This window comes from Somniosus microcephalus, chromosome 20 (assembly GCF_052327205.1).
Source record: "Somniosus microcephalus isolate GS21.2 chromosome 20, FLI_Smic_1.0, whole genome shotgun sequence".
Taxonomy (NCBI): Eukaryota; Metazoa; Chordata; class Chondrichthyes; order Squaliformes; family Somniosidae; genus Somniosus; species Somniosus microcephalus.
The window spans coordinates 59,699,654-59,724,797 of NC_141006.1; the positions used below are offsets into that span (position 1 = coordinate 59,699,654).

Genomic DNA, 25,144 nt, shown 5'->3' on the forward strand with positions numbered 1-25,144 from the left:
GTCATTAACCCGGTGCCGCTTGCTTCACGCAGCTTGCTGATAATATTGGAAACACGAGGTTGAATGAGATTTTCGAGGCGAGCCTGCCAGCTCAGTGCGGTGTGAAACCCGGTCCAACCAGTGACATGTAAGTACCGCACTCGGGCTGGTGCTGTGAAACGGGAGTCGGGGTTTGTAAATAATATCTGAACCGGCAAATACTGTAAGCGCAAAGAGCGAGGAATGGACGTGCAAGGGCTCTAAGCCAGTTCCGCATGTCGCTCGATGTGCATTCGTCATGGAATTAAAGTATGCGTGCCACCAGGGTAAAACATCTGGCAAGCAAACAAAAGCATGTTTAGAGTTTTTCTGCATCCTGATTAATGTCACATGAAGTACAGGCTTTCTGCTTTTGAGGCCCAACCCAAACTGTAAAGTGCCTTTGCGTATTTTTCCTGTGTAAATATTGTAAATTTGTTTTAATAAAATTCGGTGGAAAAATACAGAATTTGAATTGTCTGACGTGGGCTCCCCGGGGAACATGGGGATAGGAGGAGGCCATTCAGCCCCTCAGGCCTGCTCCACCATTCAGTCAGATAATGTCTGATCTGCACCCCAACTCCATCTACCCGCCTTTGCTCCGTATCCCTTGATGCGCTTGCCCAACAAATCTATCTATCGATCTCGGTCTTGGAAGCTCCAATGGTCCCCCAGCATCTTCAGCCTTTGGGGGGAGAGCGTTCCAGATTTCTACTAACCTTCGGGTGGAAAAAGTGCTTCCCGAATGGCTCTAATTTTAATATTATGCCCCCTAGTTCTTAATTCCTCCACCATTCCTGCTACCATAGAATCACAGCACAGCACAGAAGGAGGCCATTCGGCCCATCGTGTCCGTGCCGGTCGAAAGAGCTATCCACCCTAATCCCACTTTCCAGCTCTTGTTCCATAGCCCCGCAGGTTACGGCACTTCAAGTGCATATCCATGTACTTTTTAAATGTGATGAGGGTTTCTGTCACTACCACCCTTTCAGGCAGTGAGTTCCAGACCCCCACCACCCTCTGGGGGGAAAAATTTCTCCTCAATTCCCCTCTAATCCTTCTACCAATTACTTTAAATCTCTGCCCCCTGGTTATTGACCTCCCTGCTAGGGGGACATAGGTCCTTCCTATCCACTCTATCTAGGCCCCTCATAATTATATACACTTCAATCAAGTCTCCCCTCAGCCTCCTTGGTTCCAAAGAAAACAAACCCAGCGTATCCAATCTTTCCTCATAGCTACAATACTCCAGTCCTGGCAACATCCTTGTAAATCTCCTCTGTACCCTCTAGTGCAATCACATCTTTCCTGCAATGTGGTGACCAGAACTACACGCAGTATTCTAGCTGTGGCCTAACTAGTGTTTTATACAGTTCATAACCTCCCTGCTCTTGTATTCTATGCCTCGGCTAATAAAGGCAAGTATCCCGTATGCCTGCTTAACCACCTTATCTACCTGTCCTGCTACCTTCAGGGATCTGTGGACATGCACTCCAAGGTCCCTCTGTTCCTCTACACTTCTCAGTGTCCTACCATTTATTGTGTATTCCCTTGCCTTGTTAGCCCTCCCCAAATGCATTACCTCACACTTCTGTGTGCATTACTTCACACTTCTTCTGCCCTGTCAAATCCTTTTATAATTTTAAACACCTCGATTAGATCACCCCTCGACCTTCTAAACTCAAGGGAATACAAGCCAAGTCTGTGCAGCCTGTCCTCATAATTTAATCCTTTTAGCCCTGGTATCATTCTGGTGAATATGCGCTGCACCCACACCAAAGAATCTCCTTTCTTCTGCATTTATATAACGCCTTTCACAACCTCAGGACTTCCCAAAGCGCTTTACAGCCAATTAAGTACTTTTGAAGTGTTGTAATGTAGGTAATGCGGCAGCCAATTTGCGCACAGCAAGCTCCCACAAACAGCAATGTGATAATGACCAGGTTATCTACTTTTTAGTTTAGTTCAGTCCCATAAAACAGCTCCTTTACCTTACAATTTCCCCTTTCAGATACTGACTGACCTGTTGTGCGTGTCCAGAAATGTTTGTTTTTCTATATTGGATTTCTGGCATTTCCAGTTGTTCCAAATCTTAAATAAGACTCCTCAGTGGCATTTTCGGACTAGTTCATGCCAGAACCTCAGCCTATCTGTAAACTCACTTGACAAGTGATGCCTGTGGGGGTGTTTATATGTATGTCTGTTATGGAACTAAATCTACCCAAGTTCAAACACCTGCTGTTTATTGAGGGAGCCATCATAGAATAGTACAGCACAGAAGGAGGCCGTTCAGCCCATCGAGCCTGTGCCGGCTCTTTCGAAGAGCAATCCAGTTAGTCCCACTCCCCCGCTCTTTCCCCATATCCCTGCAATTTTTCTCCTTTAAGTATTTATCCAATTCCCTTTTTGAAGGCTACTACTGAATCTGTATCCACCGCCCTATCAGGCAGTGCACTCCAAATCCTAACCTTGTTGCGTAAAAAAGTTTTTCTTCATGTCGCCTCCGGATCTTTTGCCAATCACCTTAAACCTGTGCCCTCTGGTTAGCGACCCTTCAGCCATTGGAAACAGCTTCTCTTTATTTCCTCTGTCTAAACCCTTCATGATTTTAAACACCTTTATCAAATCTCCTCTTGGCCTTCTCTGCTCTAAGGAGAACAACCCCAGGTTCTCCAGTCTATCCACGTAACTGCAATCCCTCGTCCCTGGAACCATTCTAGTGAATCTCTTCTGTACCCTCTCCAAAGGCCTTCACATCCTTCCTAAAGTGTGGTGCCCAGAATTGGACACAATACTCCAGCTGGGGCCAAACTAGTATTTTATTTAGATTTAACATAACTTCCTGGCTTTTGTACTCTGTGCCTCTATTTACAAAGCCCAGGATGCCATATGCTTTGTTAACCAGTCCTGCCACCTTCAAAGATTTGTACACAAACACCCCCAAGTCTCTGTCTTCTTGCACCCCCTTTTAAAATCGTACCATTCAGTTTGTCATGCAGTAACTACTCCCACCACTAGACAGTGCTGTACAATAAATAGCGACCATTATTGTCCGTTTCTCTTCTGAAGTCATGGAGTCGTGCTGTGCTGTGCTGCAGTCCCGTGGATGCACTCTGGTACCTCAGCCGTTCTTCATGCGCGAAACTTCGACAGTGAGGGGCAGTGGGCTATTCGACAACAGGATGCATCACCGCCAAGCCCAATCCTGTCCTCTCCCGATGTTGATGAATGTGCTTTCCAATGAGAGCTGCAAGTGTTGATGCAATGGATGTCAACACCAATCCTGTGTATTTATAAACACTTTTCCAAAGTCCTTTTCTGATGACTGTGCATATAGTAGGTGCATATTTCATATCTCCCTGCTGTGTGTTTTTTTTTCTCTTTTTTTAAGTCTCTGGAAGAGTGGAGATGTTTCTACCGGCCAGTGTGTGAGTGTTTTGTGTAAATATTATGGTACTTGACTGGAGAAAATAGCCTTTGGAATTTTAAGAAAGTGTTAGTCGAATTCCTGAGAGTTCTTGGCGTAACAGGAGATTAAGCGATTTTTCTGTACACTGACTGTGTGTGCGAAGGTTGGATTTAATGCACATTTCTCCTGCAGAGGATAATTTGTGCCGGGGGGTTGGGTGGAACAGTTTCCTGGGCAGCAGCCGCCCCTACCCCGGTACCTTGCCCAAGTGGGCACTCTTCGTGTGTATCATGCGTTGGAAGGCCATTCGACCGTGGGCACCTCACCACTCCGCCTGATCCTCGCATTTTCCAGCATGGTTGTTATCTGGAGCGAGAGCCTGTTGCTGCTTTATCTTTTTCCCCCAACCCACACTGACCGAGGGACACAGACTGGGGATCGAACCCGGGATTTTCCTGGTCTGAGAGGTCTCAATAAACCTCCCTGCTGGTGGAACTTGGTGCTCCATCTAACCTCCTCCCTCCTGATTGTTGTGACTCGAGATCCATTCTGGAATGTTCCCTGTGCTCACGAACTTTGAGCACTACCCCAGTAATCAGTAGTGGGGGAGAGGGAGGGTTTAAAATAAATAAATAAACCTCTTGCCCCCTCGATCCTCTCAGGGTGAATTTTTAAAATCACACAATCTCTGATGAGTTGTGACATAAACCTCTTGCTCCTTTTGAGTTTCTTCATGGAGTCTCCCGAAGTCCAGCTGACCACATTGAATCCCATCCTCCTCCAATAGTAATTCTACCTTCCAACTATGGATTACAAAGTATTTACAACACACGAGCAGGCCATTCGGCCCAACTGGTCTGTGCCAGTGTTTGTGCTCCACACGAGCCTCCTCCAACTCTACTTCACCTCCCCCCTATTATCATATCCTTCTATTCCTTTCTCCCTCATGTGCTTATCTAGCTTCCCCTTAAATGCATCGATGGTATTCGCCTCAACTACACCATGTGGTAGCGAGTTCCACATTCTAACCACTCTCTGGGTAAAAAAGTTTCTCCTGAATTCCCTATTGGATTTATTAGTGACTGTATCTTATATTAATTCCTCTAGGATTGTGTCTGGAAAATGTATTTTAAACTGTAACGCACTTTGTGAAGTGCTGGTGGACACCAGTCTGTGACTGGCGGTGGGTGCAGTATTGAACTGGCTCCAGTTGCTCTGTTTTCCCCCATAGTGATTGGGACCGCCAGGCTACGATCTCGAGACCGCAGTGCAAAGCTCCGCTTAATGTTTACTTCTACATCCGATAGGAACGCCCGCAAAGAATATATTACAGCGAAATACGTGGAGCATAAGTATACAAAGAAAGGCGTTTGCGAAGGTGGATTGAAACTGTTCGAGGCCATCCGGAGCAAGGACCTCCTGGCTCTGCTGCAGATGTACGCCGAGGGCGCGGATTTCACCGCACCGCTCACCCAGCCGGATGGACAGGTGACTCTTGTCTTGGCCTCCGTCGTTTTACTGCCCTGTCTCCTGCTTCACCTCTCGAAGAGTGGGATGTTCATCTGATGGACAATAGTTCGCAGCTTCAATCATATTTTTTTAATATGTTGTCTGTCTGTCTCGTCTGTCTGTCTGTCTCGCAGTCTGTCTGTCTGTCTGTCTCACGGTCTGTCTGTCTGTCTCGCGGTCTGTCTGTCTCGCAGTTGGTCGGTCTGTCTGTCTCAGTTCATTCAGAGCACATTGCACCATCTCCAATTCTAGCTCCTTTTGTCAAGGTGCTCTGAAGTCTGGAGCTGCTGCTGTCCATCAACCTTCTCTCCCTCCCTCCTACAATTTACAGGCCTATAAATCCAGTTACATCTCGACACGCCTCGCCTTCTCTCTCACTGTGCTCCACCTCACTGTGCTCCACCTCACCGGTGTGCTGCACTCTGGCTCCTGCCCCTTCACCTGGGTTTCTCGATGTAAAAGAGAGACACAAATACTTTGAAATGAGAGATCCAATGAATCTGCGTGAACAGCATTATGTTTGTTGTGTCAATGCCCACGGTAGTTTCTGTGCTGCTAGAGTTACTGCTTTTAGAATGAAAGCCCTCGTGGAGTGTAACGCAGTTCTCCTCTTCTGCTTTTTAGGACCTCGGGGAAACACCATTGCACCTTGCTGTGCGGTTGGCAGACAGGACCTCGCTGGCTTTGGTTGACTTTCTGATCCAGAATGGGTGGGTGTTGTTTCTGGTCTGGACTGGGTGGGCGCCATTTCCCAGATTTTAATGTGGGTTCCATGTCTGGGAGGGGCAGAGTGTTTGATTTTTTTCCCCCCCCTCTTATTTGTTGGTCTTTGATCTGAGTCAAAAGCATCAACTCTGAGCTCTTCTACTGATGTCTGTCTGACTGTCCCTGGGGCTGAGCCCCGTTGTTCACACACATTGTTACTTGGGTTTACCTAATGCCAGTGACCCTACACGGTCTCGGTGACCCCAGTGCCCTGTCCTCACCCTGCTCGATACTCCCACTTTATCGCTGTGAGTGGTGAATTCTACACTCGCCCAAGCTGACTGGAATGTTCCCACCGCTGCCCTAATTTGAAAGCCGCTAACTCGGCACTTCCCTGGTCTGTACGACCCAGCATCGATGAAGGAATGGCCGGTATATGTCCAAGCCGGGATGGTGTGTGACTTGGGAGGGGATCCTGGAGGTGGTGGTGTTTCTGTGCACCTGCTGCTTTTGTCCTTCTAGGCGGCGGAGGTCACGGGTTTGGGAGGTGCTGCCGAAGAAGCCTTGGTGTTGGGGGAGGACTTTGAGGTCGGACCGAGTTGCTTGTTGCTTCGGAATTATGGGATCAATCCCATAATACAAACTGGGTAGCCTCCATAGAGTTGCCAACCCTCCAGGATTGCCCTGGAGTCTCCAGGAATTGAAGACTAATCTCCCGGACACTGCTGCCAGCAAAACCCTGGAGAAACGTCATAGGGACATTAAAAAATATATTTTTTCGTTTTCTTCAAACACTTTTTTGTTTATTAATTATGGGGATAAAAGGTGGTTTGACTGAGAGTCAAGAATCATCCAATTGGGTAACGAAGAGTCTATTCGCTTTCCGATTGGCCGTGGAAAGGCGGGACACTGAGAGGATGGACATGTCGGGTGACCAATGGCGGGAGTGTAGAGGCGGGGCGGTTGGCGGCAGGAGGTCATGTGATGAAACCTCCAGGACTACGTCCAACCAGAGTTGGCGACCCTAAATCCATCCCATAATATGAGCTGGATAGCCTGCTGGCTGTATTGGATTCTACAGTGTATTAAAAGCAGCCTGGAGATTGGCTGATTGCTGGCGTGCCTCGGCCCTACGTGTGTTTAAACTGGTTTGGAATGTTCCCGCAGGGGTGGCCTGGATGTGAAGACTACGGAGGGGAACACGGCCCTCCATTACTGCAGCCTGTACAACAAAACCGAGAGCCTGAAACTGTTGCTGAAGGGAAAAGCTGGTACGCAGATCGGTAAGATAGGAACCCGACACAGAGAGGTGGCTGTTTAACCAGCATTCCAGCAACATGAGGCGTGGCTTCAATCTTTACCCAGAGATTTCCCCCTCCTCCTCCTTAAGACGCTCCTTAAAGCCTACCTCTTTGACCAAGCTTTTGGTCACTGGTCCTAATATTCCCTTGTGTGGCTCGGTGTCCAATTTTGTTTGATGATCATTCCTGTGAAGCGCCTTGGGACGTTTTACTACGTTAAAGGCGCTATATAAATGCAAGTTTTTGTTGTCGTCTCTGGAGTCTTGGCTCCAAGGGGTTAGACCCCATCGCTCCATGATTCCAGGCTTCACGGCTCACTGTGAATTCATGCCATTGAGGTACAATCTCAGTGTGATTTCCACCTCGTTGACCTGAATTGGGGCAATGGGCTGCCTTAATGGTGCAGAGTGAATATAGGGCCCCTTGAACCCTTTGGCTTAATAATACGTGCATGTCTTGTGAGTGGCGGAAAGATTGTACCATAACTGGATGGTTTATTCATTCGGTTGCAGTATCCGTGAAGCAGACAAAGCAAGTAAGGGAAGAGAGGACTTCATTGCTAAACAGGGTGGAGATTAAGCACTTAAACAGAAGCAAGCTTTTGTTTCCAGGGCAGTAGACTGAGGCAGAGGAACAGGAGTAGGCCATTCAGCCCCTTGAGTGTCAGCTGTGGCTCAGTGGGTAGCACTCTCGCCTCTGAATCAGAAGGTCGTGGGTTCAAGTACCACTCCAGAGGCTTGAGCACAAATTCTAGGCTGACACGCCCAGTGCAGTGCTGAGGGAATGCTGCACTGTCGAAGGTGCCGTCTTTCGGATGAGACGTTAAGCCGAGGCCCCGTCTGCCCTCTCGGGTGGATGTAAAAGATCCCACCGCACTATTTTGAGGAAGAGCAGGGAAGTTCTCCCCGGTGTCCTGGCCAATATTTATCCCTCAATCAACATCACCAAAACAGATAGCTGTTTGTGGGAGCTTGCTGTGCACAAATTGGCTGCCGCATTTCCTACATTACAACAGTGACTACACTCCCAAAGTACTTCATTGGCTGTGAAGCGCTTTGCGACATCCTGTGGTCGTAGAAGGTGCTAAATACAGGAAACATTCGATTTACCGGCACCTAAATAACCGGAAATCTCGGTTAACCGGCAAAATTCAGGAGTAGGTTCAGGTAACTTTTATTACTTGCCTTCCTCCATTTGTTGCTGTGCAAGGGTGTGGCTGCAGCTGTTGCTAAGCTACAAGGATGCTTGCAACTTGTGGCCATTGTTCTGAAGCTATTGCTAAGCAACAGGGTTTGTTGCTTTATACGGAGCTGTCAGCTCTCCGTATCTTTTACTATAGCTTTCGGTTATCCGGAATTTTTGATGAACCGGCACCACGTCGGTCCCGTCCGTGCCGGATAAAAAAAAGTTTCCTGTAAGTGCAAGTCTTTCTTCTTTCTTGAGCCTGTTCCACCATTCTATGAGATCATGGCTGATCTATCCCACAACTCCATCTACCCACCTTTTCCTGGACTCCCATACCCAACAAAAAACTACCAATCTCAGTCTTGAAAATTTCAAATGACCCCCAGCATCCCCATGGGATAAATACTTGAAGGAGAGCACGATACAGGACTAGAGAGAGAGAGAGCGAGCATGGGGCAGTGGGATTAATTTTGGACGAATAACTCTAGCAAAGTGTCAACACCAATGCAGTGGGGCCAAAGGGCAGCCTCCTGCACTCTAGACTTCTCCGGGTCCTGTGGCTTTATTGATTTCTCTCCTCCCGTGACGAATTGCCTAGTGACTGTCCTGGGTGACGAGTGATATTTGGAGCTCGATGCGTTGGGAATCACAAGCTCAGATCATCATTTCCCACCCCCCCCCCCGCGCTGTGAGATGCCCCGTTTCTGAAGGTGCTTTTGCCGCAAGACCCTGGACTGGGATTGTGAGACATGATTAACACCGACCCCCCTCTTGTCCTTTCTTGTTGAAGGGAACGTGGCTGGAGAAACCGCCTTGGACATCGCAAAGAAGTTAAACCATTCCCGCTGCGAGGAACTGGTACAGTTTATAAAAAATAATTGTCCCTTTTTTCATCTTGAATCATTTTTATCCAATTATTGTGGCTTTGAAGCAGAAGTTGAACTGTTACATAACTTTGATTGCAGCTTGATCAAGCGCTGGCAGGGAAGTTCAATCCTCCAGTTCACGTGGAGTACGAGTGGGTTGTGCAACAAGACTATGTTTACGACAGTGAGGAGGACTCTGATGAAAAGGTAACGTAACCTGCTGCTGTGTTTTTTTCCCCTGCCTTTCGCCCAACAGTTAGTCTGTAGGATTCAGTCTCGAGATACACTGGTTAGGCCCCAGCTGGAGTATTGCGTCCAATTCTGGGCCCCACACTTTAGGAAGGATGTCAAGGCCTTGGAGAGGGTGCAGAATGGTTCCAGGGACGCGGGATTTCAGTTATGTGGGGAGATCAGAGGAACTGGGATTGTCCTCCTTAGAACAGAGAAGGTTAAGAGGACATTTCAAAATCATGAGGGAGTTTCGATAGAGTAAATAAGGAGAAACTGTTTCCAGTGGCAGGAGGGTCGGTAACCAGAGGACACAGAGTTAAGGTGATTGGCAAAAGACCCAGAGGCGACATGAGGAAAAACAAATTTACACAGCAAGTTGTTGTGATCTGGGATGCACTGTCTGAAAAGGCGGTGGAAGCAGATTCAATAGTAACTTTCAAAAGTGAATTGGAAAAAATACTTGGAGGGAAAACATTTGCAGGGTTATGGGGAACGAGCAGGGGAGTGGGACTAATTGGAGAGCTCTTTCAAAGAGCCGGCCCAGGCACAGTGGGCCGAATGGCCTCTTTGTTGTATCACAGGCTACAGGTTAGAAGAGAGAAGGCTCCCCCTTGTGTCTTAGTTGGACAATGCACTGGGCCGTGTGGAGCAGACAAGGAAGATCCCAAGTTTGATTTCCCTTGTCCTGTGTTCTCTGACCTCAGCTGTAGGGGGCGCTACAATTGACCTCTAGAAAACAAAAGCGGAAGAGAAAGACAATATTTCTTTAAATTAATTTGTTCTAGTGAAAAGTGATCCAGTTTCTTTAGTCTCTCCTCATAACTAATGCCTCCCATTCCTCAGTGAATCATTTCTTTTTGCACCCTCTCTATGCCCTTGACATCCTTCTTAAAGTAGGACACTCAAAACTGAGAACAAAATCCAGGCCGACACTCCCAATGTCATAGTGCAGCGCTCGCTCAGTGTCGGAGGTGCCACCTTTCGGATGAGGCGTTAAACCAAGGCCCGGTCTACCCTCTCAGGTGGACGTAAATAATCCCACAGCACTATTTTGAAGAAGAGCAGGAGAGTTCTCCCTGGTGTCCTGACCAATATTTATCCCTCAACCAACATCACTAAAACAGATGATCTGGTCATGTATCCTTGTGGGACCTTGCTGTGTGCAAATTGGCTGCTGCATTTCCTACAACAGTTACTGCACTTCAAAAGTGCTTCATTGGTTGTAAATCACTTTGGGACATCCTGAGTTTGTGAAAGTCGCTATATAAACTCAAGTCTGTCTTTCTTGCACAGCCCTTGGGTATAATGTAATCTCTCTCACCTCCTTGCGTGCAGCCTTTTTTTACACTATATAAGCTTTGGGGCAGATGAGCAGCTGCTGCCCTCTTGTGGCAGGTTACTGTCACAATCCAATTACAGATGATGGGTCGAGATATGAATGAACTGAATACTGTGGCTTGTTCCTCCAATGCTTTTTCCTCTCTGTTCCTTACCTTCTTCTCACCTTTAGTTGTACAGTATTATAACTCAAGTATTGTCTAAAATTAGAAAATTTCTGTCACAAAAATTGATGAGGGGTTTGGAGTATGGCAAAATCTTGGGATGTAGTTGGGAGATGTGATGGAGGGGAACTGTAGGGTTTTCTGAATGACTTTAATGGGAAGATTGGCCTTCCTCTCTCGTATCTTGAAGGCACACATTAACTTAGTCATCCAAGCTGAGATCTGTGAGCTCCCCACAGACCAGAACTGAACCTGGTACTGTCTGTATGAACCCCAGTGTAGTGCTGAAACACTGGGGACTAATGGGGGTGGGAGAAAGGGAGGAAACAATTGCCATTGAGATGCATAGTGTCAGCTTGGCTCTGTGGTATCTCTCTTAACTGAATCAGAAGGTCGTGGGTTCAAGCTCCACTCCAGGACCTTAGCACATAATCCAGGCCAACACTGAGGGAGTGCTGCACTGTCAGAGGTGCTATCTTTCAGATGAGGCATTAAACCAAGGCATTGACTGCCTCATTCCATTTACCGTGGTTGAGGTGGACATTAATGATGCAATGACACTATCTGATGTCCTGGCCAATATGCCCCTCTCAACCGACAGCACAAACTGTTCACTTGTTCCTTTTGCTGTTGGTGGGATCTTGCTGTGAGTAAGTTTATCGCAAATGTAAGGTCACTGCACTTTGAACAGAAATGTAGTCATTATATGCAAAGCAGTTTGAGATGCAATGCTGTGTAAATACAAGTCTGTCTGTCTGTCTGTCTGTCTTGGTTGGTGCTCTTGGGCCATGGCTATGTTGCCATTGACGTTTGTGTTCACCTCAGTCACTGCAACTTATAAATTGCTGCTTTTATCTTTTTTCTTCCCCCTCCTCAGATCAGTCCTTTACAAAGGTCGTTCAAATCCACTGGCCCCGGTCAACTCTCTCCTGGTCCTTCAAGTGCTTCCTTCACGTCTTCCCCATTTGTGAGCCACAGCCCCTCTGGCCCCAAGAAGGAAAGGTGGAGTTTCATCAGCTCCAATATTGTGAATGAGACATACGGGGCGTTAGTCCTCCCCTCCAAGACGGCTGTTCATTCTCCACCCAGCGACACCACCCCACCGCCACTGCCAGTCAAGACCTTCACCAGGGGTGAGTCTTCAACAGAAAGAGTCAGGAATATTGGGTTGGGGCAAAGGGGGGAGGCGGGGCCTTTAGGAAAATTCTGACCTTTTCATCTCATGGACCTGGGTTTGAATCCAGCTCCGGCTCCTCTTCCTCCTGGCTGTAAGGGACCCAATGTGAAATGGGTTTGGCCAGTCTCAGTCTAGTAGATATTGCAAAGTACTTACAGCACAGAAACAGGCCATTCGGCCTGGCTGATCTTCTACCTCAACTCCCGCCGGATCCCCATATCCCTTGATTCCCTTAGTGCCCAAGAATCTATCGATCACGGTCTTGAATATACTCAACGACTGAGCATCCATAGCCCTCTGGGGTAGAGAATTCCAAAAATTCACCTTAAATTCCTTTCTCCCTCATGTGCTTATCTAGCTGCCCTTTAAATGCATCTGTGCTATTCACCTCAACTACTCCCTGTGGTAGCGAGTTCCACATTCTCACCACTCTCTGGGTAAAGAAGATTCTCCTGAATTCCCTATTGGGTGTCTTGGTGACTATCTTATATTTATGGCCCCTAGTTCTGATCTCGCCCGCAAGTGGAAACATCTTCTCTACGTCTACCCTATTGAACCCTTTCACAATCTTAAAGACCTCTATCAGGTCTCCCCTCAGCCATCTCTTTACTAGAGAAAAGAGCCCCAGCCTGGTATGGGGCATGGGCCAAATCGCAAAGCTACTCAGAAGTGAGCTTAAATTGGCAATCGCTCTCATTGAAGTGTGGGACATGGGGAAAAATGTCCCACTGATCCTCTTTGGGGATACGGTACCTTGCTGGGACAATTTAGAGGGAGCTTTGCTCTGCAGCTGGCTGTGCTTTGTGTGTCTCGTGAGGTAGGCATTAGCTGTGGCTCAGTGGGCAGCACTCTCGCCTCTGAGTCAGAAGGTTGTGGGTTTAAGCCCCACTCCAGAGACTTGAGCACAAAATTCTAGACTGACACTCCCAGTGCAGTACTGAGGGGGTGCTGCACTGTCGGAGGGGCCGTCTTTCAGATGAAATGTTAAACCTAGGCCTCGTCTGCCCCTTCAGGTAATCGTAAAAGATGCCATGGCACTATTTAAAAGAAGAGCAGGGGCATTCTCCCCAGTGTCGTGGACCAATATTTATCACTAAAACAGATTATTTGGTCATTATCTCATTGCCGTTTGTGGGACCTTGCTGTGCGCAAATTGGCTGCCGTGTTTCCTACATTACAACAGTGACTACACTTCAAAAAAGTATTTCATTAGCTGTAAAGCGCTTTGGGACGTCCTGAGGTCAGGAAAGGTGCTATATAAATGCATTTTCTTTTTTTTTTCCTTTCTTTTACTTGATGGTAACAATATAGGTGAGTGTTCCGATCCTAGCACCAAACACTGCCCTCCCAACATGCCACAATAAGAGTGGATCTGCACCATTCAATCCCAGCGGAGTTGAAACTGGAGTGGACTCGTTTCTGGAACAGGAACGGGATTTGACGCCCCGGGGTCGGGGAGCGACCGAGAACTGGCCCATGCCAGTAGGAAAAGAGCGAGCGAGCTTGCATTTATATAGCACCTGTCCCATCCTTGGGATGTCCCAAGTGCTTTGCAACCAGTTAATTACTTCAAGTGTGGTCACTGTTATTATGTTAGCAAAAGGGAATTGGATACATTTGAAGGGCTATGGGTAAAGAGCAAGGGACTGGGACTAATTGGAGAGCTCTTTCAAAAGAGCCATCACGGGCACGATGGGCTGAATGGCCTCCTGTGCTCTGAGTCGATGAACACTGCTGCCAATTTTCCCACTGATGGCAAATGAGATGAATAATCAACTAATCTGCTTCTGGTGATGTTGTATGTGCATGAACCAACATGAAAGCGTCCTTTGCGCACAGGATCCGATGGCCGTTCCATCAATGTTCATCTGTAATAGTACGCTCTCCAGGTTCTGTGCACATGGATGTAGCTGTCTCTGGGTGCAGGGTCTCTCCACCCAGCCCTTCTAGGCCCATGCGGTGTTAGAGACAGGGTTGCCAACCCTGGTTGGACGTATTCCTGGAGGAGTCATCACATGACCTTCGGCCTCCAACCGCCCCACCCCCCACACTCCCGCCATTGGTTGCCCGACATGTCCATCCTCACGGCACCTTCGCACCTCACGGCCAATTGGAAAGCGAACAGACTCTTCATTACCCAATTGGCTGATTCTTGACTGTCAGTCAAACAGCCCTTTCCCCACCCCCCCATGTCCGATATTTTTATAATTAATATACAAAAGCAACAGTGTTGTGGAGATGAATTTTTAATTCCTGGAGACTCTAGGGCATTCCCGGAGGATTGGCAACCCTAGTTCGAGCAGTTCTCGAGTACAGCCTAGCCAAAGTGCTCTTCACTCGGCGCAGACCTGGTATGGAGCCTGGGGTCTTGGTCAGTGTGGGACTGTTCCTGCTGTACGGTAGTACGGAGAAAGCTTTCTACTTGGCAGTTAAAGAAACAAAGAACTTACGTTTATATTGCGCCTTTCAGGACGTTCCAGTAGCAAATGAAGTACTTTTTTGAAGTGTCGTCCCTGTTGTAATGTTTTAAAAATAAGCAACTGTTGACCTGTTTAAAGCCCACCTTCTCGTGCTTAGTCTGTACAATGTTTCAATGTACAGGATTCATAGAATTGCGTTGAATTTCCCTCTGTAGCCGGCTCCACAGACGGACAGGGCAAGCGATGCTCCACATCCCTCGGGAATGGTCCTGTACTCCCACCGTCTCCAGGCCATGTGATCACACCTGCAAAAGCTCCAGGTAATTGGTCCTTTCACTCGAGAGGTTTTTCTTTGGGGCTTATCCAGGGGACACCTGCCAGTGGACTGGATGGAATATTACAGGCATTGAGATGAAATAAAAGAAAGTGTACTTTTTGAGAGAAGTTTTTCTAATTTTCCCTGGTCTTCCCAAGCCCCAGCCCAGAGGTTAGGCCAGGCCTGCTCCCAGGCCCTAGCCCAGAGGTTAGGCCAGGCCTGCTCCCAGGCCCTAGCCCAGAGGTTAGGCCAGGCCTACTCCCAGGCCCCAGCCCAGAGAATAAACCAAGCCCATTGCCAAGCCCCAGCCCAGAGGTTAGGCCAGGCCTGCTCCCAGGCCCCAGCCCAGAGAATAAACCAAGCCCATTGCCAAGCCCCAGCCCAGAGGTTAGGCCAGGCCTGCTCCCAGGCCCCAGCCCAGAGAATAAACCAAGTCCATTGCCAAGCCCCAGCCCGGAGGTTAGGCCAGGCCTGCTCTCCGGCCCCGGCCCGGAGGATAAACCGAGGCCACTCCCAGGCCCCGGTCCGGAGGATAGACCGAGCCCGCTCCCAGGCCCCGGTCCGGAGGATAGACCGAGCCCGCGCCCCGGCCCAGAGGTTAGACCGAGCCCATTCCCAGGCCCCGGCCCGGAGGTTAGACCGAGCCCATTCCCAGGCCCCAGCCCGGAGGTTAGACCGAGTTTGCTCCCAGGCCCCGGCCTGGAGGATAGACCGAGCCCATTCCCAGGCTCCAGCCTGGTGGTTAGACCGAGTTCGCTCCCAGGCCCCGGCCCGGAGGTTAGACCGAGCCCGCTCCCAAGCCCCAGCCTGGTGGTTATGCCGGGTCCACTCCCAGGCCCCAGCCCGGAGGATAAACCGAGCTCGCTCCCAGGCCCCGGCCCGGAGGTTAGACCAAGCTCGCTCTCAAGCCCCAGCTTGGAGGTTAGGCCGGGCCTGCTCCCAGGCCCTGGCCCGGAGGATAGACCGAGCCCGCTCCCAGGCCCCAGCCCGGAGGATAAACCGAGCTCGCTCCCAGGCCCCGGCCCGGAGGATAAACCGAGCTCGCTCCCAGGCCCCAGCCCGGAGGATAAACCGAGCCCACTCCCAGGCCCTGGCCCGGAGGTTAGACTGAGCCCATTCCCAAGCCCCAGCCTGGTGGTTAAGCAGGGTCCACTCCCAGGCTGGATGCCAAAGCTGGTTGCTGGGTGTTTTGCAAGGACAGCCCTTGGGAGGAGACCCTCCAGCTGAAGTGAGTCGCAATTTTAATGGACACCCGGAAGCAGCTCATGGGGCAGCAGCCCAGTTTTGATATTGTTGTTCAGTCGATGGCCAGGAAGTTCAAACCGTGCCACCTTTGAACAACTGAGCTTTTTCCATTGTTTCCCCCCACTGACCCTATGGAACTTGGCCCACAGTGTACGTGGGGTGAACTCGAAGGCACGGGGAGTCCAAACAGACAGAACTGCTTCAACTTACCAAAAGGCGGCGGGGGGGGTGGCGGGGGTCAAAAGACAATTCGGGTCCATTCACACTACAAATGTAGGGTGGGTGTGAAGGTGGTTTAACTTCGCAAGGCCTCCGTTCTCGTAGCTTGAATGTGGAGTCGGGGCCTGACCTCATCCTGGAAGGACGCGGAGTGAGTCTGCCCAGTGGAGGAAGTCCCCCTCAGCTTCACTTCGGTGTTCGTTTGGGCCTTCGCACTCGACCTCTGCTTCAAGTTTGGTGGTTGTGGGGTGTGAATGCAGGATTGGATGTGTTTTTGGAGAGGTTCGGAGATGCCGGTGAAGAGGCAGAATGGGTGGATTTAGCTTCTAGAAACAGATGGACTCATTGGGACTTATTGACACAGTCCTGCTCCTAATAATTCTTGGGTTTTGACAATTTCAAGACTGAGATCAATGATTTTTGTTGGGTGAGGGCATCAAAGGAGATAAGTAGCTAATCCAAAGCCAAAGGAGTGAAATCAGGAAACACTTATTCACACAAAGGGTAATGGAAATCTGGAACTTTCTCCCCTAAAAGAAGACAGTGGCAGCTGGGGATCAGTTGGAGCTTTCAAGACTTTCGATTGATAGATTTTTGTTGGGTAAGGGGTACGGAACAAAGACTGATAAATGGGGTTAAGATATAGATCAGCAATGATCTAATTGGTGGAACAGGCTTGAGGGGCTGAATGGCCTACTCCTGCCCCTATGAACATAAATAGGAGCAGGAGTAGGCCGTTCGAGCCTGCTCCGCCATTCAAGAAGATCATGGCTGATCTTCTACCTCGATTTCACTTTCCCGCCCTATCCCCATATCCCTTGATTCCCTTAGTATCCAACAATCTATCGATCTCAGTCTTGAATGCACTCATTGACTGAGCCTCCACAGCCCACTGGGTTAGAGAATTCCAAAGATTCACTACCCTCTGAGTGAAGAAATTTCTCCTCACCTCAGTCCTAAATGGCCGACCCCTTATTCTGAGACTGTGACCCCGGTTCTAGACTCCCAGTCAGGAGAAACATCCTCCCTGCATCTACCCTGTCGAGGCCTGTGAGAATTTTATATGTTTCAATGAGATTAAACATGCAAGTTGACACGAATCAGTCATTCATGAAAGAAAGACTTATGAAATAATACTGAGTGGCCTACGGGTGGCGCTGTCCAGGGAGAGTATAAATACTCGGGCACGGGCCCAGCTTGCGCAGGACATTCTTAATAGGAACTAGTGAAGGACACAACTAGACCTCCATGTTGTAAAACAGTTGATTTAAAGCTTTGTTTAACGCTTAGACCAAGTGCCTAGTAGTTTTCTTACATCACAAGTAAAAGATGTGATAAGCAACTGAAACATGCTGTAAGATTCCTTAGACCGGCACATTGAACAGCGAAGGAGGCCAACGCCAAGATTTTTTTTCTTTTGGCCCAGGCCGCCCCGATCTGCCTTGGAGGCACTCCATCGGTGGGGCTACAGAGGTCTCCAGCTCCCAGAGCAGGCCAAGCTCTCAGAACAGACTGTCCCATCACTGGGGCGCCCAGGCACCTCCCGAACTGCCGGACTGCAGGAGGCAAGGCTCATTGAGTGAAGCATCCCATCAGAACGCAGAGCAGCAGCTCCCTCCTGCCCACCCAGGGCCACCGCAGGAGCCGCCACCGCCAGTGAGGTAGGAGACTCCCCCTTGACCGACGTCACCCGTTGCCCCTTTGCCAAGCAAGTTTCACCTCCTCCGGTCTGGCGGCAGAATCTTATCCGTGCGTCTGATTCACAGAATGGTGGGTTTTGGTTGGGTTTAGTTCGCACACTGCTTTTCCCTGTGGAGTACGGGGCTGATTTTTTTTTTTTTTTGAAGCAGCTTAAACCGCCCACATCGGACAAAATGCCGCTAACTATTTTTGCCGTCACGGTTGTGGTTGATTTCAAAGTCGCCAATTTTAGCGCTTTAAGCCGCCGGCTGTTTTGAGGCGGCAACCGGGTGTCCAGCGAGTAGTTTGCACCTCGTTGAGTTGCAGTTACGGATCACCGTTTTGGCTTATGGAGCCATGCGAGGAATTCAGCGGAAGAGACGGAGGCGAGGTCAACTGATCTCGCTACGGAAGTGCGCGTCAGGAGTCCCCCCCTCCATCCGTTGGTCCGGGTGTAGTTGGCGATTAGGGGTGAAGATTAACGAGCATTAAACAGAACACTTTTTGAAGTATAAATCCACCCAATGTGCAAATCGCGTTAGCACCTGCTATAAGCCGCAAGGACCGCGTTCCCGCTCTCTGGGCCGCTGGGAATGGACGTCGGGAAATCGCGGGCTGGATTTCTCAATATGCGGTTTTGGTGGGCGATTTGTTTTCCGAGTCGCGCCCTGGACGCTGCTTTCTGAGAGATCGTTGCATTCTTGTTAACACCACCAGGGGGCACTGTCACAGCGTCGCGCAGTACTTGACCGGGAGGCCCGAGAAAGGGCGAGTTGGTGGGAGGCAGTGCCAGCCTGAGAATTTGGGTCTAATTTATTCATTCACGGGATGTGGGCGTCACTGGCAAGGCCAACATTTATTGCCCATCCCTAATTGCCCTTGAGAAGGTGGTGGTGAACTGCTGTTCTTTTTAGCAAATTGGTACAACTGACTGACTGAGTGACTGACTTGCTCGGCCATTTCAGAGGGCAGTTAAGAGTCAACCACATTGCTGTGGGTCTGGAGTCACTGTTGTGGAGTATTTTAAACCAGCACTCGACACAAGGTTTTAGATCGATAGTCAAGTTGTCTTTATTGCACCGGTGGGGAAACCGTCTGCTCTGTCTTAGCCAGACCTTTCCAAATTGTTACAGCAAACACTACATTTTTATACATTACAATACACATGGCCACCTCATGCACAATTCATTCCTGCCACCTGACTGGATCTTGGCCCACATACACCTTCACAGATTGGTTACGAATCTTAATATTAACATGTATAAGCTGCCTCCTCAATCAATCACTCAAACTGCTGAATGCTGATTAAAATATACCTTGGGATGTAACCTAGGTAATAAAGTTCTTGCGGGCAGTTGAAATGCTGGACATGCTGTCTCCATTTAATTGTTTTATATCTCTCCAATGGTCAGCTATCTTTGACTGCATCTTTATGGATGTGGTCTTTCATGTTAGTCCCTGTCTTCCTTACACTATTCAGTGAAACTGCCAGCGATGTCAGTTTAACTCTTTCCCCACATATGCAGTCACATACAGGCCAGACCAGGTAAGGGCGGCAGATTGCCTTCCCTAAAAGACATTAGTGAACCAGATGGGATTTTATGACGATCCGATTACTGATGCTAGCTTTTTTTTATTCCAGATTTATTTAATTAACTGAATTTAAGTTCCCCAGCTGCCTGTGGTGGGATTTGAACTTATGTCCAGGCCTACTGGATTACTAGTCCAGTAACATAACCACTATGCTACGGTTCCCGATAATCCTAAATTCTCTGGAAAGCTCATTTTGTGGGATGTAAACAAGACGCAGCAATGGTCTTCCGCTCGAACAGGAGGCTCTGCCTGGATTAGCAGGAGTCCGGCAAGTCACCAGAATACAGAAATCCTGCCAGACCTCTTGTGCCCATATACACACAACTTTCATTTATATAGCGTCTTTAACGTTGTAAATCTGCCCCAAGGTGCTTCACAGGAGCGTTCAGACAAAGTTTGACACCGAGTCGCATGAGATATTAGGACAGATGACCAAAAGCTTAGTCAGAGGTTGGTTCTTAAGGAGCAGCTTGAAAGAGGAGAGAGAGAGGTGGAGAGGATTAGGGAGGGAATTTCAGAGCTTAGGGCCTAGGTAGCTGAAGGCATGGCTGCCAATGGTGGAGTGATTAAAATCGGGGATACACAAGAGGCCAGAATTGGAGGAGCACAGAGATCGCGAAGGGTTGTAGGCAATGTTCCCTCTTATTTATTTTTTGGGTGCGCGGCCCATTCAAAAATTTCACGTTGAAAAGCCGGCAAGCAGCGCAGCTTAAAGGGAACATTGGTTGTAGGGCTGGAGGAGGTTACAGAGATAGAGAGGGGCGAGGCCATTGAACGCAAGGACGAGAATTTTTAAATTGAGGTGTTGCCGGATTGGGAGCCAATGTAGGTCAGCGAGCACCGGGGTGATGGGTGCACGGGACTCGATGCGAGTTACAGGCTTGTGAAATACAGTCTGTGCTAGGATCTCTTAGAAAAATCACTAAATAAAAAAACAAATTCTTTTGCAGCCCCAATCGTACAACATTCACCAGAAAACCGAGTGGAGACGAGGCGATAAAGAAACCTAGAGGTATGTCACACCGTGGTTATAAGTGTTGAAACTGTCTGTCCTTTGTTCCTGTGCTGCCCTCCCCCCTTAAGGCAGTTCTTTATATACTGCCAACTCCACGTGGCACCCACCTGACATCATCCACCCTCAACCAAGCTGTGACACTAGCCCATTTAACCCATATATTGAGATGCTTCCATTTTGTTCCTCCCTGACTCTTTCCAGCAGTTTTTCAGAAGACAGAACTTAAAACAAACTGCAGTTTAGGGTTACACTCCTGTGATAACAATTAAGAACATAAGAACATAAGAAATAGGAGCAGGAGTAGGCCAATCGGCCCCTCGAGCCTGCTCCGCCATTCAATAAGATCATGGCTGATCTGATCCTAACCGCCATCTACTATCACAGAACCATCTCCTGAATCTAACAGAATTAGACACACGAAATAGGAGCAGGATCAGGCTACATGGCCCCTGGGCCCGCTCCGCTACCCACAGGGCCATGACCGATCCGAACCTAGACTCATGTCCAAATTCCTGCCCGCTCCCCGTAACCCTTAATTCCCTTTACTTCTAGGAAACTGTCTATTTCTGTTTTAAATTTATGTAATGATGTAGCTTCTACAGCTTTTGGGGCAGCATATTCCATGGACCTACCACCCTCTGAGTGAAGTAGTTCCTCCTCATCTCAGTTTTGAAAGAGCAGCCCCTTATTCTAAGACTATGCCCCCTAGTTCTAGTTTCACCCATCATCGGGAACATCCTCCCCGCATCCACCTGATCCAACCCCTTCACAATCTTATATGTTTCAATAAGATCGCCTCTCATTCTTCTGAACTCCAATGAGTAGAGTCCCAATCTACTCAACCTCTCCTCATATGTCCATCCCCTCATCCCCGGGATTAACCGAGTGAACCTTCTTTGTACTGACTCGAGAGCAAGTGTGTCTTTCTTAAGTATGGACACCAAAACTGTACGTAGTATTCCAGGTGCGGTCTCACCAATACCTTGTACAACTGAAGCAATACCTCCCTATTTTTATATTCTATCCCCCTAGCAATGAAAGCCAACATTCCATTGGCCTTCTTGATCACTTGCTGCACCTGCATACTAACCTTTTGAGTTTCGTGCACCAGGGCCCCCAGATCCCTTTGTACTTCAGTACTTTCCAGTTTCTTGCCATTAAGATAATAACTTGCTCTACGATTTTTCCTGCCAAAGTGCATAACCTCTCACTTTCCAGTATGTATTCCATCTGCCAAATCTCTGCCCACTTACTTAGCCTGTCTATGTCCCCTTGCAGGTTTTTTATGTCCTCCTCACTCACTACTTTCCCTCCCATCTTAGTATCATCTGCAAACTTTGATATGTTACACTCGGTCCCCTCCTCCAAATCGTTAATATAGATTGTAAAGAGTTGGGGACCCAGCACTGACCCCTGCGGAACACCACTAGTTACTGATTGCCAGTCTGAGAATGAACCATTTATCCCAATTGGAGACATTCCCTTAACAATCAGTATCAGGCAGTGTATCAAGTAGGTAACTGGGTTGGACCCAGACTGGATGAGTCGGGCAGTCTGCAAGGTGGAGTTTGTAAGTTAGCAAGCGATGCTGGTTTGTGAAGTTTTAAACCTTGGGCTATTCCTTTTTTAAAATGTAATCTAATCTTCGATTTAGCATAGCAAAACGCTTCCACCCAGAGTTCTACAGGCCACATGACCAACGCTGCACCTTTTTAGTTGTTCAAATCTCGTCTGGTCTCGGTAGCTAAGCAGAGTTGGGTCTGGTTAGTACTTGGATGGGAGACTTGCTGGGAATACCAGGTGCAGTACGGTTTTCCGGGGCTGCAAGGGGAGGAGTGGGACTAATTGCATTGCTCTCTCTCGAAAAGCCAGCATAGGCACGATGGGCCAAATGGCCTCCTTCTGTGCTGTGTGATTCTATCATATGAAAATAAACGTGATTCATGTCTTGTTCCCCATCTTCAAAAAAAAAACCTCTCGCCAACAGACTCGAGTTCAAGAGGTCGAGAAGATGTCTACATTGTCCCAGTGAGCTCCAAACCAATCCCTGTACCACTGCCGAGGAAATCTGTTGGGGTGAGTTGACGGAGACCTCCTCCTGTACAATTGTGACTGCAGTGCTTCTTGCACGAGCTAGCAAAGACCAAGGCTATTAGTTTCATCGAGTCTGTGCTGGAGGTTTTCTCTGTATGAGCTACTTGGTCTACAGTCCTCCTCATCCCCCAAACCCTTCAATATTACTCTTTTTATTGTTTTCAAGCAACTAATTCCCACAGCAAATCCCAGCACACGGGGATCTGACCCTCTCTCCCCGACACGGGGATCCGACCCTCCTCTCCCCCGACACAGGATCCGACCCCCCTCTCCCCCGACACGGGGATCCGACCCCCCCTCTCCCCCAACACGGGGATCCGACTCTCCCTCTCCCCCGACACGGGGATCCGACCCTCCCTCTCCCCCAACACGGGGATCCGACTCTCCCTCTCCCCCGACACGGGATCCGACCCCCCCTCTCCCCCGACACGGGGATCCGACCCCCCTCTCCCCCGACATGGGGATCCGACCCCCCCTCTCCCCCGACACGGGGATCCGACCCTCTCCCCCCGACACGGGGATTCGACCCTCCCCCGACACGGGGATCCGACCCCCCCCCTCTCCCCTGACACGGGGATCCGACCCTCCCTCTCCCCGACACGGGGATCCGACCGCCCCCCCCCTCCCCCGACACGGGGATCCGACCCCCCCCTCTCCCCTGACACAGGGATCCGACCCCTCTCCCCGACACGGGATCCGACCCCTCTCCCCCGACACGGGGATCCGACCCCCCCTCCCCCGACACAGGGATCCGACCCCCCCTCTCCCCCGACACGGGGATCCGACCCCTCCCCCGACACGGGGATCCGACTCCCCCTCTCCCCCGACACGGGGATCCGACCCCCCCTCCCCCGACACAGGGATCCGACCCCCCTCTCCCCCGACACGGGGATCCGACCCCTCCCCCGACACGGGGATCCGACTCCCCTCTCCCCCGACACGGGGATCCGACCCCCCCTCCCCCGACACGGGGATCCGGACTCCCCCGACACGGGGATCCGACCCCCCCTCTCCCCCGACACGGGGATCCGACCCCCCCTCCCCGACACGGGGATCCGACTCCCCCGACACAGGGATCCGACCCCCCCTCCCCGACACGGGGATCCGACCCCTCCCCCGACACGGGGATCCGACTCCCCTCTCCCCCGACACGGGGATCCGACCCCCCTCCCCCGACACAGGGATCCGACCCCCCCTCTCCCCCGACACGGGGATCCGACCCCTCCCCCGACACGGGGATCCGACTCCCCCGACACGGGGATCCGACCCCCCCTCTCCCCCGACACGGGGAGACCCCCCCCTCTCCCCCGACACGGGGATCCGACCCCCCCCTCTCCCCCGACACGGGGATCCGACCCCCCCTCTCCCCCGACACGGGGATCCGACCCCCCCCTCCCCCGACACGGGGATCCGACTCCCCCGACACAGGGATCCGACCCCCCCTCTCCCCCGACACGGGGATCCGACCCCTCCCCCGACACGGGGATCCGACTCCCCCTCTCCCCCGACACGGGGATCCGACCCCCCCTCCCCCGACACGGGGATCCGACTCCCCCGACACGGGGATCCGACCCCCCCTCTCCCCCGACACGGGGATCCGACCCCTCCCCCGACACGGGGATCCGACTCCCCCGACACGGGGATCCGACCCCCCCTCTCCCCCGACACGGGGATCCGACCCCCCCTCTCCCCCGACACGGGGATCCGACCCCCCCCTCTCCCCCCGACACGGGGATCCGACCCCCCCCCCCCCCCCCTCCCCCGACACGGGGATCCGACCCCTCCCCCGACACGGGGATCCGACCCCTCCCCCGACACGGGGATCCGACCCCTCCCCCGACACGGGGATCCGACCCCCCCTCTCCCCTGACACAGGGATCCGACCCCCCCCCCCCCTCCCCCGACACAGGGATCCGACCCCCCCCCCCCCCCCCTCCCCCGACACAGGGATCCGACCCCCCCCTCTCCCCGACACGGGGATCCGACCCCCCCTCTCCCCCGACACGGGGATCCGACCCCTCCCCCGACATGGGGATCCGACCCCCCCTCTCCCCCGACACGGGGATCCGACCCCCCCTCTCCCCCGACACGGGGATCCGACCCCCTCCCTCTCCCCCGACACGGGGATCCGACCCCCCCTCTCCCCCGACACGGGGATCCGACCCCCCCCTCTCCCCCGACACGGGGATCCGACCCCCCCCCCCCTCCCCCGACACGGGGATCCGACCCCCCCCCCCCCCCTCCCCCGACACGGGGATCCGACCCCCCCTCTCCCCCGACACGGGGATCCGACCCCCCCCCCCTCTCCCCCGACACGGGGATCCGACCCCCCCCCCTCTCCCCCGACACGGGGATCCGACCCCCCCCCTCTCCCCCGACACGGGGATCCGACTCTCCCCCGACACGGGCTCCGACCCCCCCTCTCCCCCGACACGGGGATCCGACCCCCCCCCCCTCTCCCCCGACACGGGGATCCGACCCCCCCTCTCCTCCCCCGACACGGGGATCCGACCCGCCCTCTCCCCCGACACGGGGATCCGACTCTTCCCCCGACACAGGGTTTAGAAACCTGCTGAAGTGCCAGAACACCTGTCAGGGTGCGGCTTATGTGATGCAGAAGCCTGGACTAATAATCCAGAGGATGTGTGTTCAAATCCCG

General features: G+C 51.1%; 1 protein-coding gene across 4 annotated transcripts in view; it reads left to right on the forward strand.

The window, feature by feature from the left end:
* Positions 1-25,144, forward strand: part of LOC147103322 (arf-GAP with SH3 domain, ANK repeat and PH domain-containing protein 2-like) — a 100,124-nt gene that overhangs the window by 71,108 nt on the left and 3,872 nt on the right. For 3 of the 4 annotated variants that reach the window (XM_085962806.1, XM_085962805.1, XM_085962807.1), the window contains exons 16-26: positions 33-127; positions 4,735-4,915; positions 5,561-5,646; positions 6,809-6,924; positions 8,918-8,985; positions 9,093-9,200; positions 11,604-11,859; positions 14,539-14,643; positions 17,530-17,764; positions 20,327-20,388; positions 22,379-22,467. In XM_085962806.1, the coding sequence (XP_085818932.1) occupies positions 33-127; positions 4,735-4,915; positions 5,561-5,646; positions 6,809-6,924; positions 8,918-8,985; positions 9,093-9,200; positions 11,604-11,859; positions 14,539-14,643; positions 17,530-17,764; positions 20,327-20,388; positions 22,379-22,467 (1,401 nt within the window). The remainder of the gene's footprint in view (positions 1-32; positions 128-4,734; positions 4,916-5,560; positions 5,647-6,808; positions 6,925-8,917; positions 8,986-9,092; positions 9,201-11,603; positions 11,860-14,538; positions 14,644-17,529; positions 17,765-20,326; positions 20,389-22,378; positions 22,468-25,144) is intronic. The other variant, XR_015072940.1, reaches the window with a different exon arrangement.